This window comes from Salarias fasciatus, chromosome 16, assembly GCF_902148845.1.
Source record: "Salarias fasciatus chromosome 16, fSalaFa1.1, whole genome shotgun sequence".
NCBI classification, from domain to species: Eukaryota; Metazoa; Chordata; class Actinopteri; order Blenniiformes; family Blenniidae; genus Salarias; species Salarias fasciatus.
The window spans coordinates 10,824,361-10,838,176 of record NC_043760.1 but is presented as its reverse complement, the minus strand read 5'-3'; the positions used below and the strand labels follow the sequence as shown (position 1 = coordinate 10,838,176).

At 42.9% G+C, this 13,816-nt stretch overlaps 1 protein-coding gene across 3 annotated transcripts in view; it reads left to right on the top strand.

Annotated features, from left to right (window-relative positions):
- glsb (glutaminase b) overlaps nt 1–13,816 on the top strand; it is a 37,658-nt gene that overhangs the window by 20,884 nt on the left and 2,958 nt on the right. For 2 of the 3 annotated variants that reach the window (XM_030112849.1, XM_030112847.1), the window contains 10 exons: nt 815–847; nt 955–1,013; nt 1,934–2,000; nt 3,698–3,748; nt 4,023–4,199; nt 4,456–4,587; nt 5,225–5,317; nt 13,186–13,247; nt 13,391–13,467; nt 13,569–13,632. In XM_030112849.1, coding sequence (XP_029968709.1) covers nt 815–847; nt 955–1,013; nt 1,934–2,000; nt 3,698–3,748; nt 4,023–4,199; nt 4,456–4,587; nt 5,225–5,317; nt 13,186–13,247; nt 13,391–13,467; nt 13,569–13,632 — 815 coding nt within the window. Of the gene's footprint in view, nt 1–814; nt 848–954; nt 1,014–1,933; nt 2,001–3,697; nt 3,749–4,022; nt 4,200–4,455; nt 4,588–5,224; nt 5,318–6,924; nt 10,797–13,185; nt 13,248–13,390; nt 13,468–13,568; nt 13,633–13,816 lie in introns of those variants that run through there. The other variant, XM_030112848.1, reaches the window with a different exon arrangement.

The following is a 13,816-nucleotide window of genomic DNA, read 5'->3' as shown; positions in this document are numbered from 1 at the left end:
TGGCTTTTCTCACTTCGCACCACTTCAAAATATATTCCTAATCAGAACGAGTACAGTTAAGAAAACAAACAAAAATAAAAGTCATGCCAGATATAAACAAGGTGGTAGAAAAATGCTGCCGTGATGTTGTAAATTCAAAGTTTCCCCATTGATGTTTTCTTCGTCGAACAGCAGCACTCAGCTAAACGTACTGAGACACATCCTGCAAACTGCTCTCAAAGAAAGGCCATTCCTCTCTCCCCTCTTCCATACCTCCCCTTCCCTTTTTCCCTTCTGTCTCGGCTGACAGTCTCTCTGCACTGATGGCACTCTTTGCCCGACAGTAGCTGAACATCCTACACACACACACACAAACACACACACACACACACTCGGTAACCCGTAATACAGCCTCTGCCTGTATGCACCCACATCTCTCTGCATGTCATACTCTGTGCAAACCAGCATATCAAACCTAGTTTAACACGTATTCCAGTCTTTACATGTTAAAAGGCATTTTTGAGTCCAACTGGTAGCTGAAATTTTGAGCTCCCTTCCTCTCACTACACACACTTCCCTCTTTGTAACCTGTTCGCAAGCCAATTGCATCAATGATTCGGAATCTACCTGTATCTTTCTTGGCAAAGCTCATGTGATCTTTCACATTTTGTTTGGATTAAAAACATCTATTAACACCTGCTATTCCAGTAGCTTTAATTGGTCAGAAGTATCATTTATCATTTCAGTATTAAACCAATGTGATGTCGTGTTTCTTCTCTGCACCGCGTTCCGCTAAATGAAATGTACTAACTGCTTGTTCTTCTTCTCCCGGCAGCAAGGTGCAGGCAACGCGGAGAAGTTTGACTATGTGAGTGCAAGTTGGAAACACCGGCCTCATCCATAAAGGAAATCTGATGCTGTAAATCAGGCTGGATCATGTTGTCACTCTTATGTTCTCCTACTTTTTGCCTGCAGGTCATGAACTTTCTGAAAAAGATGGCAGGAAATGAGTACGTGGGGTTCAGCAATGCCACGTAAGTCCCTCACTGGCGCCACATATATGTAGGGGTGGGTACAGAGCCACGGCACTCACGAGCCCCATCTTCAGGCATGAAGTTGACATTATATACAGTATCTTATACATTTAATAATTAGGTTTTACAATGTCTGGTTCAAATGTTTCTCCTCCTAACTTACTGCAGCGAATGGAAACGGCTGCTGCATACAGCCCAGACACCATGCCCATGTCGAACACATATATTATGGATAATAAAGCTATGAACAGTGTTTTCTGTTCTTTCAGCCAGAGCTCCATTATATTCATACTTTTGTGGGTCTCTTGATTTAAAGGGAGTCAGTCAGTGCTCTAAAAAGGTGCGACTGCCACGCCTCGTGTATAAACAGTCCACAGACACCTCTCCCACATCACAAACCAGCTTTTCCACCTATATTCATAAACACACGTGAAGCTCTGAGCTGCTCTATCCAACAAGAGCAGCCGGGAGCGGCATTGGAAAGCTATGAACTCACTGAATTCTGCTTCCTGGTGTCCCGTTCCCCCCCCCCAGCCACCTCCTCTTTTTCCTTTGCTTCCTGGTTATTCAACACAAACTTTAAAACACACCTATGGCTCACTGCTGCACACTTCCAGAAAGAAGCCAACACTGCTGCAGTCTTTTTAGTACCAAGGCTGCAGTTAGCATCTGCGGTAAAGGTCAGCGCTCACGTGTGCATGTTTTATGACGACGACGCATGCTAACAGACATTTCCAGGAAAAGGCCCGGCGCTGGGGCTCATGTTTCACAGAAGTCACATGACAGCATGGAAGGTCTGGCTGTAATGCACACATGAGGGGTGTGGTCAATGAATTCCAACACACACACACACACACACACAGCAGTGAACACGTTTACTCAACCCGTGTAATGGGAGTGCTCTGTTCTTTGTGTGACAGATTCCAGTCGGAGCGCGAGTCAGGAGACAGGAACTTTGCCATCGGCTACTACCTGAAGGAGAAAAAGGTTTGTCCTTGGATGAGCGAGACGTCCATTTCTCAGTTGATCTGTCAGCTTTGTTCATATCAGTCTGCTCTAATAACTCAATGATAAAAATGAAAACAAGTGGGGAAGACGTGGCTGTTTTCACTGCGATCTATCAAGGCCAAGAAAAGAGAGAATAATTACAAGGACACTTTTCACACTGCTGTCTGGGGTTGAAGGTCAAAATATCAAGATAATGAGAATGAAGTGGAAAGGTTCATATTATCTTTAACATATGGTAAATAGAAAAAAAAAAATCCGACTAGAAAATGTAAAAACTGGCAGAAAGCAGAGAAATAGCGGTTAATGTTCTTCTGCTAGCCCATAAGTCTTTAAACATTTACAGACCTAGAAAACATTCTGCGCTCACAGTTTAACCTCTGTGACCAGCCTGAACATACAGGACAGGAGACTTGAAACGTGGATTATTAATTGACCCTTGTTTCCGTCCACACTGCAAAGCCACAGCTTTATAACAGACACTTAAACTCATCCTAACAAGATGAAGCACCTCTTTATTAATGTATCAAGCCATAAATATTAACCATTTCTATTGTGGTTTGACTGTTTTAATCATTGCTTCAAGGTTTTTGCTGCTGATTATGTGTTACATACAAACTTTATCAGCTTTAATCTTCCTGATTTCCCAGTGTGAAGGCGTCCAAACAGCACATTCATGTCTGGAGTTGAAGTAGTATCTAGCCAACATGTTTGATTTTCCACTAGCAAGAAGGTATAATGTAATCTGACCTATTTGTATTGCCCCAGCAGAGTTTCCTACATTTACAGAAGAGGTTCTTACTGTAGTAGTGGAGCTTTTGCCATTGATCACATTTAGCACAAACACTCTGACTCCGCCGTAAACATCTGAAACTGTTGATCATCAATTCCAACATGTCTAAATAAAAGTCCTCAGTTTATGTCTTCCCTTATAGGGGGAGCTGCTCACGCTGCCACACCGATGTTGCATGGCTCCAGTTTTCAGTCATTTTCAGTCATTACCGTTTACTTTTTACTTAACACCAGTTTTCCTACCCAAAGCCTCACTGACATCTTTCTTTAAACACACATACTCAGCCTGCATCTTAAAATTGTAGAGTTAATGAGATATTAGGATTCACCTTGAAGCTCCGGAGGTGAAACAGCTTCTTTTTGTTTGTTTAGTTACGTTGAATTATCATTCATAATCATGACGCTTCCTGACCCACTTCTCCCCCGTCTTCACGCCGGCGGTGAAGCCTTCATTGATGAATCAGACTCACTGTGGGTTGAAGTTCATGTATTAACTCCCACTGTTGGAGTCATTTCACGTGAAAAGACCAAGAGGCCATGTTCCAAGTTGGAATGACATTTTGTTGCCAATCACAAACAACGCATGGCTTTAGGAATAGTTTATAACAAACTGTCTGGTAGAACTCAAAGCTCTGTTTCTCTATTTTCAGTGTGTCTCACAGTTATAACAAGAGTTTCTCAGTAGTAAGGGAGGGGCTTCAGCAACTGTTTTATCCCTGCAGTACTATCAAAAATATATGTGAATGTCCAGTATTAACTTCAACAAGCTTAAGTCCCCACTAAGCTCAGCAGGATTAGTTTTAATTATAATACAAACTCTTGTCTCTTGGTTTTGATTCCTGTGGCGTTCTGACCTTACTCATTGTGTCTGCTTTTTTTCTCTGCAGTGTTTCCCAGAGGGAACTGACATGACATCTGTACTGGACTTCTACTTTCAAGTGGGTGGAACTGTGTCTTTATTTGTATATTCATCCTTGTTTAATGACTGAATATGGTTTTAGTGCTGTTGATCTTCCTCATCAGTCTGTAACAGTGTCCATCCATCATCATGATTACTGGGCTTTTAGCTACAAATAGCTTTGTCACCGTGTGGCTGGTGTTCACAGTCCAGACGAGCGTGGGAGTGGATTTTACAGCCACACGCTCGACTCGCGCTGCGCCCAACGTTTCGGTCGAGAAATCCTATAAAATGCGTCCTCTGTTCGTATCCAGCTCTGCTCCATCGAGGTGACCTGCGAGAGCGCCAGCGTCATGGCCGCCACGCTGGCCAACGGTGGGATCTGCCCAATCACGGGGGAGCGTGTGCTGAGCCCGGAGGCCGTGAGAAACACCCTGAGCCTGATGCACTCCTGCGGCATGTACGACTTCTCCGGACAGTTTGCTTTCCACGTGAGTGAAAAACACACAACTGCACAAAGATTACTGCAATAATAGAATTTATTCAGAGAGTCGGTGTCGTCCAAGGTCCAAAGAAGACGGGATCGATAAACTATTTGTCAGTCTATTTATGTAAATCATAGTTGTAGCTGTGAAGATTTCTCAGCTTTCCATCTTTCAGCTTCGTGTGGTTCTGATGCCACAGCAGGAGACACACACACAGCAGATCTGCCGTTATGTAAGCGTCTGTCTGCTCTCTCTGCTGCAGGTCGGTCTGCCTGCCAAGTCTGGAGTATCGGGGGGAATCTTGCTGGTTGTGCCCAACGTGATGGGCATCATGTGCTGGGCGCCTCCGCTGGACAAGCTGGGAAACTCGGTGAGAGGAATCCAGTTCTGCACGGTACGTGGCGTTCCTCTTCCCTCTGCTCAGATTTCAGATCAGAACTTTTCCTACACTAAACTCTGGTGCACAGTTGGTTGTTAGACTCTGAAAATAAGAGTTTGGGCTGATTGTAATCTACATAATGAGATCAATATAGCCATTAAGAACAAAAGTGTTTAAAACTTTTGGTAATTGTAGTCATTTATCTTTTACAAAGACTGCAACTAATTGTAAATCGAAGCGGGACATTTAGAAAAAAAACCTTAAACTGGTGTGTTTGTCAACAGATAAGTTAAATTAGTTTATTTGCAAGAGAGGCAAAGTTGCGAAGAATTTTATTTATCGATCTCTAGTTCTCTCTCTTTCTCGCTTGCTTTAGCCCTCTCCTTTCTTTCCATTGTTCTATTACGGTAATATTGATCGACTGAGACAAAAAAAAAAATCAATTTCCCCTATTTTGGTGATGTGGCGGCCAACCTGAATTCTAAAAAATAACCCAGCATTCCTGTTTTGTACTGCTTCAGTGATTAGGACACAAAAAGATGATAATAATAATCAGTCAACACTGAAAGTCAAGCTAAATGACATGGGTGAGGTTACTATGGTTTTTAATGTTTTACACCCCTGAGGTGACTTTTTTTCCCCTGTGTTTCAGGATCTGGTTGAGCTTTTCAACTTCCACAACTATGACAACCTGAGGCACTTCGCCAAGAAGCACGACCCCCGCCGAGAGGGAGGGGACCAGCGGGTAAGGATGCTCCACACCTTGGTCTAAATGAGGGGAAAGAAACACCTGAAACCACTGGAACCTTGAGCCGTTTTCTCCTCCAGACACGTAAATCAGCAGAGGTCTCTCTCGCTGACCTCTGTTACCACCAACGCTCAGCCAGAAAAACATTTCACATAAAGTGTAAATGATGCTGTTAATATTCAAAATGCACACAAAGCCAAAGTGCTTCATTTGACATGATTCCGTCATACTTAAAGGAGACCTCGCATCCTTCTTCTCTGCCATGTTTAAAATATACAGAATTTAATTTTCATGCTAAATGCGTTACATAGATTAGTTTGTTTTGACTCTTATTGAAAGTAAACGAACTGACAAAAATCAGACAGAGGTTTTGACTGTTTCCACAAGCTTAGTGCCACATCCTCTGCACTCTTCGTTTCTTTCCTACAACACGTTACGTTCCGTGCTAATACAGGCCCGGTTTACACGACCATGTTTTCAAGTGAAATCGTAAAACTTCCGTGGCGATTTGGGCTCCTGATTACTGACAATGGTGCTCAGAGTCACTGCAACCCCAACTTTCTAAAAACCGCTTCACATAATCCGAACAACTGGAATTATTACTGTTGCCTTCACTTGTTGAAGTACAATCCTGTCAAACAGTGTTGCTTTTTTTTTTTTTTTTTGTATTTTTATTTAAACATTTGTTTTAACTTATGGGATTCCAAAAAAGTAGTTATTTGTTACACCTAAGGTAGGACCGTTTGGTTCATAAATAATTCATGACATTTAAAGGTTTCCTGTTATTTTCACTTAAAACAAGGTTATTTAACAGAAAAGTGCAATGAAAAATACAAGACAAAGTGATTAGAGTATGTTAAAGTTGAAAGCATATTTTTGATAATTATCATGATATCGCTAATCATAATTATATTTGCCGGAATAATCGTGACAGAAATGTTTTCTATTATCCCATACCTGATCCATAGGAATGTCCACACACTCGCCATTGTTAATGTTTATATTTTGTTTTGTTCTCTGCGCTCATGTGTGTTTTCAGCACAACACCAGTGTTAACAGCGCCTACTTGTGACCTGCCATTCGAACTACATAGTTTTGAGCTTTTCCACCATTTCCATGTAAAAAGTTATTGTTTACAAAACTTTTGTGAAATGAAAATGCAAAAATGATGCGATTTCACTTGAAACATGGTCATGAAAACGGCCCTGATTGTTACTTTTGGCACTTCGCTCGTTTTACACGTTGTCATGATTTGATCTTAAGTACAATTTGTTATTCAAAATAATGTATCATTGTCATTTACCCAACGCTGTCAGTCTTTAATTGTCATCACAACGATGAGGCTGGTGTCAAATTACAAGAGCCCCATACTTCAGCAGGTAATGATCTTTCTAGCAGCTGGCCCATCAGAGCAAGGTTATCGACAAGAACAACTCAACATTCAGAAAACAATTCACTTTTCAATAAATGTCTCCCCGGTGTAACTGCAGGAGGTAAAAGATTAGGTCTCCTTTAAGGTGCATAAAGCAAACAACACACACACCTACACACACCTACCTGAGGCGGCAGTAAGACTAATGTGTTATCCGTGTCGATTGAAACAGCAACACAACTTCGGACCCATGGATTACGAGAGCCTCCAACAAGAGCTCGCTCTGAAAGCCCCCCTTTGGAAAAAGGTGTCTCCCACAGAGTCGCACCAGGACAGCTCCACCACTGTAGTCTATAGGATGGACACTGTCAGCAAGTGAAGCTTTGCAGAGTGAGAGAATAAAAAAGGAGATCGCCCTGCCCCAACCCCGCCCCGCCCCGCCCTCCTCCCCCCTCACACCCTCACCTCTCACCTCTCGCAGCAGCAGCCACCAACACCTTTCCTCGCCCTGGAATATTTATACATAGATTAATGTAGAGGATTATTTATTGCTTGTGAAGCAGTTACTGTGTGGACGGACTGGGGAAACTTTTGTGTGTTTGCGTCGGAGGGGATGAAGTTACTGTGTTTCACTCTGAATTCCCACAAGGAGCTCGTTGCCTTAGCGTGTCTAGGACGTGACCTCTGACCTCAGCCCCTTCACTGCAATTCTGAAACGATGTGAACCAAGGGTTAGTTTTCAGAAGTGGAGGAAAACCTGAATAAAGTGACGCGTCTGCACACAGGGCGCTTCGGTACAGCCGCATTTTAGACTGTTTTTAGTCTTTAAAACACACTGGGACTTCTTTCTGCGCACAGGCAGAACTGTTGCAGTGTAGCAGGTAAACAGTGTTTAAATGTCAGGCTAAAGATGTTTGGTCATTTCTGTAAAGATGAGCTATGAATTTGTTCTGGGAAATGAACCAAACGTTGAGGGCTGAAGTTCAGTCGTTATCACTGGAGAACAGTATCCCAGCTTCAACAGTGAATTAAAAGTGATTGCACAGAGATTAGGATTATTTGTGCCTCCCTGTGTGTCTGTAATCTGAGAGTCCAGGTGAAGAAACCTGCATCTCGATTGGATGATATTTAAAACAGATGCAGTAAAGCGTTGGGTCGAGCCATGATCTGGTTCTTCATGCAGTTTCAGGGACTCTCGGTAGAAATTCGTGTGACTCAGTGTTGCTCATCACTGCTCCTCCAGACGGAGGCTCAGAAATCTGCTGGTGGTCGAACAGGATGCCTTAGTCTAGAACTGATCCCGCTTTCTACCTGAATGTAAACAACCAAAGATTAAAACGCTCAAATCAGGAGTGTCGCTCTCACCCGCGCTTAAAATACTCGCCGACAGAGCTGGGTATGAAGGTTGATACTTGCCAAAAGTAGAAGGACTCTACGCAAAAACGATCCATTCAGAACTAAGCGCGACTCATTCTCAAAGGTTAAAAATATCTTTGTCTTTGCTGGACAGCAAACAGTCGGGATTTTATCCAAACTAAATCCTTTACTTAACTCCATAACCATCTGAAAGTTTCCAGTTACTGCGGAGATGCTGAACTGAAAGCTTTCCTTTATAAAATGATACAGGTATATTTTAAGCAAAAGGCACTTCAGGACAGTAGCTCAGAGTCCAGGTTGCTGTGATCAGAGTATTTTATTCATTTTTTTAAGCAAAAATTTACCATGAAGTAAAAAAAAAAATAAAATAAAAAAAAAAATGCAGTTTTATTTGCAAATTAGGTGGAGTAGAATAAATGAATCTGTAGATGACTGTTTATTTAAAACGTGCCATTGGACTCCAGTAGGTGTGGAGCGTAGCTACGTCAGTAGCTTCACCGCCGCTATGATGAGAAAACTTTAATGTGCTCATTTGTTCTGAGGAAGTTTTGTGGCTGTAAAATTGGATTTAAATTGACTTTGAACAAGAGACCGCCTCAGGCCAGAGCTGATTGAAGTTATTGCGGCCTCGTGGTCAAACCTGGCACTGCACCAAATGTATAAGCTGTTTATTAGATTACTAATTGACATTTATTTCATGTCCTTAGTAGGACGCGAGCAGTCGTCATCACATTGCAGTTAATTGAGACTTTAACCATTCGAACTCCAACACTGAGCGTTTTCCAACATCTCAGATGAGAGTGAAGCACTCCTGTGGTGTATCAGACATCTACCCAGCTCTGGAGCAGAGGAAGTTGGACGTGTCCATCTTGCAGCAGTATTTTATGAATCTGTCCCGCCGACAGAGATGTAAGAAGCTTTGAACTGGTTCAGAAATGCATCCTCATGTGTTTCTGAGTGTCGGCCAATGGTGCCGCACTCGCAGTATTGTCTCGACGTTCTCTCTCCTCTCAGTCAGGTTTTCTACGACAATCTTCTCCCCACTCCCACGTTGTACTGTAACTCTGAATTGTACATAGCAGCAGGTGTAAATAGCTTTCGGGTGCACGGTTGATGATCTTCAGCAGCAGAGTGTGTGACAAAGAAACACTTCGTACGTTCCGAGTTTAGAGGCGACCTCCTCTATGTAGCGCGAACACTTGCACATGAATGTCATGTCAGCAGATGCCTTAGATGTCGCTCCACTGTGACTTTCAGAGGATTGGGGAGACTTGTCCGCTGTCAGAACCGTGTGTGTGTGTGTGTGAGTGTGGGTGTGCGCTCGTTAACTACTGTGTCCCACTGAGACAAGAACTTGATTCTGTGTTACATTTTCTTTCTCTTCGTTTCTCATGTTTTTTTGGGGGTTTTTTTTTTTTTTTTCAATTTGTGGAGCCGCAGGGTATTCAAAAGCCTCGGGACTGTCCTTCGTTAAACAAGCAGCACTTCCTGGGTTAAAGCCAGTCAGAGCCGATCCTCATGGAAACGCTCAAAAATATAGCATCTTGTTCACATTATCATCAGAATTAAAAATTAACCTTAAAATAGACACAATTCTCCGTCTGCCCTGGTAATCCTGATCACCTGAAATGAACCACTTATACAAACTAAAGTGCGCCCCTGGTGGTCACATATCAGCATTGCAGTTACTGTCATAATTTCTCTCAGCTGGTAAATTGAATCTTGTGGACTGAACTTTTTCTTCTGTTTTCTCAATGAATGAAAGCGTAGCTCTCTCAGCTCGTGAAGTCAGAGTTTTCGGCCTCCTCTCCTCACTTCCACCTCCGTTCCCGCCTTCTTTTCCCCCTCCGACCTCCCCTGGTTTCACCCGCCTGGTTTCGTCCGTCTGCTGCACGCTGCTCTGATGAATCACGACGGCAGACCCTCATGACTGTGCTTCAGGAATGAGCTGCATTAATCAGTCTGGCTTTCCTCTCCCACTCCTCAAACTGCGATGATTTAACTTCATGGCTGTCCGTGGGGCTTTTGAATGCACTTGGCAGATTTTGAGGGAACATGTCATGTATGGGTCCTTTTTGTTTCTCATTTGCATGCATATTTTTGTATAAATTGATAAAAGTCTTTTATTTGATCTCCTTTGACATGTCTGTATTTATGTTTGAATTTATTTTCTTTGTTGTCTTCAATGTTATCCCCACTGAATTGGAAATTGCAGTTCTGCATTCAGAGGACCGGTGGTGGCGATTTAAGTGAAATCGAGTGGCGATGCGGCAGATTCCAAGCCATTTTAAATCTGTGAGTGAACCCCCGGAGGTTCACAGGTATTAAAGACAAGCGTCACAAATGAAATGACTTCTGCCAGATGTGCTTAAATCCCACAGACCGGTCCTTTACGAATGATTCATACCATCCAGCTGCTGATTTTGGGACTGCGAGGTTCTCTGTGGACTATTTTAGTTTGTAAAAACGTTCAGATTTATCTATATGAAAAGGGAAAAGCTGTTCCAGTACGAATGGATCCGTTGGGAACCTCGGAGTAAACCTGATCAGTGAGACCACGCAGTTCCAAGGTCGCGACTGGTGTTTGTGTAAAGTCAAGTCTCCATTAAGTCTCGAGGCGTCCCGTCTGCGTGAAGCCCCGCCTCCTCAGACGGAACACCCGGCATGATGTCCAGATCTCTGTTGCCTTGGTGTAAAATAATGAAAATAAAGCACTCTTATCCATCATCCGCTCCTCTGCGCCTGCAGCTCTTCTTTAAGTCGACACATCCACCTGTCTGCATGTTTCTGTCGCTCCTTCAGCTTCAACACCACACATCTCTGGATTTTACAGAAATATCGGGTTTGGATGACTAATCAGTCAGATCAGCGTCTACCCTCCACACATAAAATAAGAATAATCATTTATTTGAATAAGATTGATTGAAATGACCTCAACACTCTGTTGTCCAATGAATGACTCCCTCTACTTAAGCCCCGCCCACTCGGGCCCTTCAAGTTTCACACGTTGGAAAGGCCTGCATAAATTTCAAACATCTCACACCAGGAGGGTGACGGCCGTCTTGCAGGAGAGACTGACGGAGAGGTCATGTTGACTCCTGCAGAAGGTGGAGGTATGTGGGACAAGCGGAGCCGACACCAGGTTGTGTAAGCTGCTCCGGTTACAGTTTCACTCAGCTGATTTAAGGCGGAGGCCTCCAACTAAAACTGACCCTGCAGAAGACCAGATCCAGCTTCTGAGATGATGTTGTGAAGTTTAAAAGTAGCTCAAGGAAACAGCAACTTTAATATTTCACATGTCATGAAGGTGAAAAATGACTCATTTTGAAACCGAGCACAGTTTAAATTAGCTTCACTTTGATGTTGCACTTCTAAAGCCCTGTTTATGCAAGAGTGCTGAAAATGGCTTCCAAGGTGGAATTTTTCAGAAATGCTGAGAGTTTGTCGTCATATAGATGGGCTGCAACGATTTTTTATAAAGACACTTGGGTTCAGTCTGCAGGCTGGAATTTTTCTTTCCTCCCCTCAACTCGGTGGCCTCTCAAGGAGAAAGCCTGTTTTCACCTCAGCACAAACTGCCCTCAGTGACGGCGACGACACGCAGGGCCTTTGAACGGGGGAAGATGAACTAAAACTACATTTCAACAGCGTGAAGTGAATATCGTGTAAATCCTCCGTCTTGAAAACAGTTTTACATTTTTGTTTTTGAAAAATTTTGCATTTTCTCAACAAAATTTTGGGAAAACCATGTCTGTTTACGCCGAGGAGAAGAAAAAAACCCTCACTGAAAACTGCAGTTAACATGTTGGGCCACTAGTGGGTGCAGGTTTTTTTTTTTTTTTTTAGTAATAAAACAAAAAATGAAACTAAACTCAACTTTATTTATATACAACGACATTCCCTGTCAGTGGCTCTGAATACTGCCGTTGTGTAAACAGACACCCAAAACGCCACTGACCTTTTTCTCTGCAGGAAAAACAAAAGTCAAGTCAGTATTTTTTAAAACTCATGAAGAGGACTCGGGCCTCCTGCATTTCTATGAACAAAATCGGCATTGCACCAGACAAAAGTAACCACGCCTTCAGAAAACCTCTGCATGGGATTCCTGGCTGCAGTCAGAGGTTAAAAATACAGAAAGCAAACACGAGATTGTGTGGGAAAAACATGAGGTTGAGAAGTAAATATCTTCTCCCGAAGGTTATGAATGAGAACAAACAGGTTCAGTAACTCTCAGATGTGACCTTCTGACCTCTTCAGCGCCGCCGGTTTGATGGTAAGTCAGTAGCGGGAGTGTCGTTGATGGTGTTTTGTCTTTCTGATCACATTTAAAGTCTGGTCATTGAGAACGAACATGTTAAGGAGTCAGATGGACGGTGTGTGTGTGTAGAGCCGTGACAGATCAGGGGTCTGCAACCTTTCACCCCTTCCCACCAGGCAGATTCACCTGGAGAAATAAAACATGGAGAACCTTTACAACGAGGACACTGGTGCACTTTTTTCTGTGTGTTTTTAGTTATTTGATTTCAGTGATTTTCCTTTTTTTAATTCCTTTTGTGATTTTTTTATTTTTAGTCCATGTTCAACCATTTGAGCTGAGATGTTTCTTAAAACTACCTTTAGACTTTTTACCTCTGTTTTGTTTTTGGTAACTCGTCTCAAGCATTTCATCATTTTGAACAGTTCTGGGTTTTTTTCTGTTTTATTCCTTTTATAAAATTTTTATTGCCAGCTTTTTACTCTTTTTGAATTATTTTTCCAAATATTTTTTTAAAGCTACTTCAAATTTTTTCCCTTTTTTCCTCCATTTTATCATTTTTAGCTGTTCTGACAGTTTTTGCCGTTTTATCTTTTTGTAGTTGCTACTAGTAATCATAGCTATTTTTGAAGTTTCAACACAACTTTTCATCAAAAATGTAGGTTTACCAGCATTGCCAATGAAGGTCAAAGAATTTCTATTTTAACATTTTCCATTCTTCATTTTTAACGTGACCTTTGTGGCCTCGACGGGTTGCAGATTCCTGCTGTCTCCAAACTAATCCCGCCTACCAGCAGTGGACTGCGGTGATTTCCAGCTGTGATGGTCTGTGTGTGTGTGTGTGTGTGTCTCCATCTGCAGGCCAAATCCGTCATCAACCTGCTGTTTGCCGCCTACACGGGAGACGTGTCGGCGCTGAGGAGGTGAGAGCAGGAATCTGAACTGAGTTCCACGTCAGGTCCTCGGTGAAGCTTCAGCTCAAACTGCATCGTCCCATGATGCCCGCTGTATTTATGTTAGAGAGTGTTGACTGACCGCAGCCGCTGGATGCTCCTGGTGTGTGCAGGTTCGCGCTGTCGTCCATGGACATGGAGCAGAGGGACTACGACTCCAGGACGGCCCTCCATGTGGCAGCAGCTGAAGGTAAAAGAAGATCTCTGTAAAAACTTGAAAACATGATGGGAACAATAATCCATACAGCTTCTTAAATCCAGATGTTTTAAACTGCTGCTTCCTCCTTTCAGGACATACAGATGTGGTGCGCTTCCTCCTGGAGGCCTGCAAGGTGAACCCAGTGCCCCGAGACAGGTGAGTCTGGGAAGACGCACACAGCTTTAATTCCCTCACAGCTTCATCTGTAGTCTGAGGTGCAAGACTCTCCTCCTCCTCCGCCTCACACCAGGGGACGTTGATAGAAGAAATGCTGAATTACTAACCTTCAGCACAACAGAAAGCTCAACTGTCTTGGATACAGTGATGATGAAAGAAAACA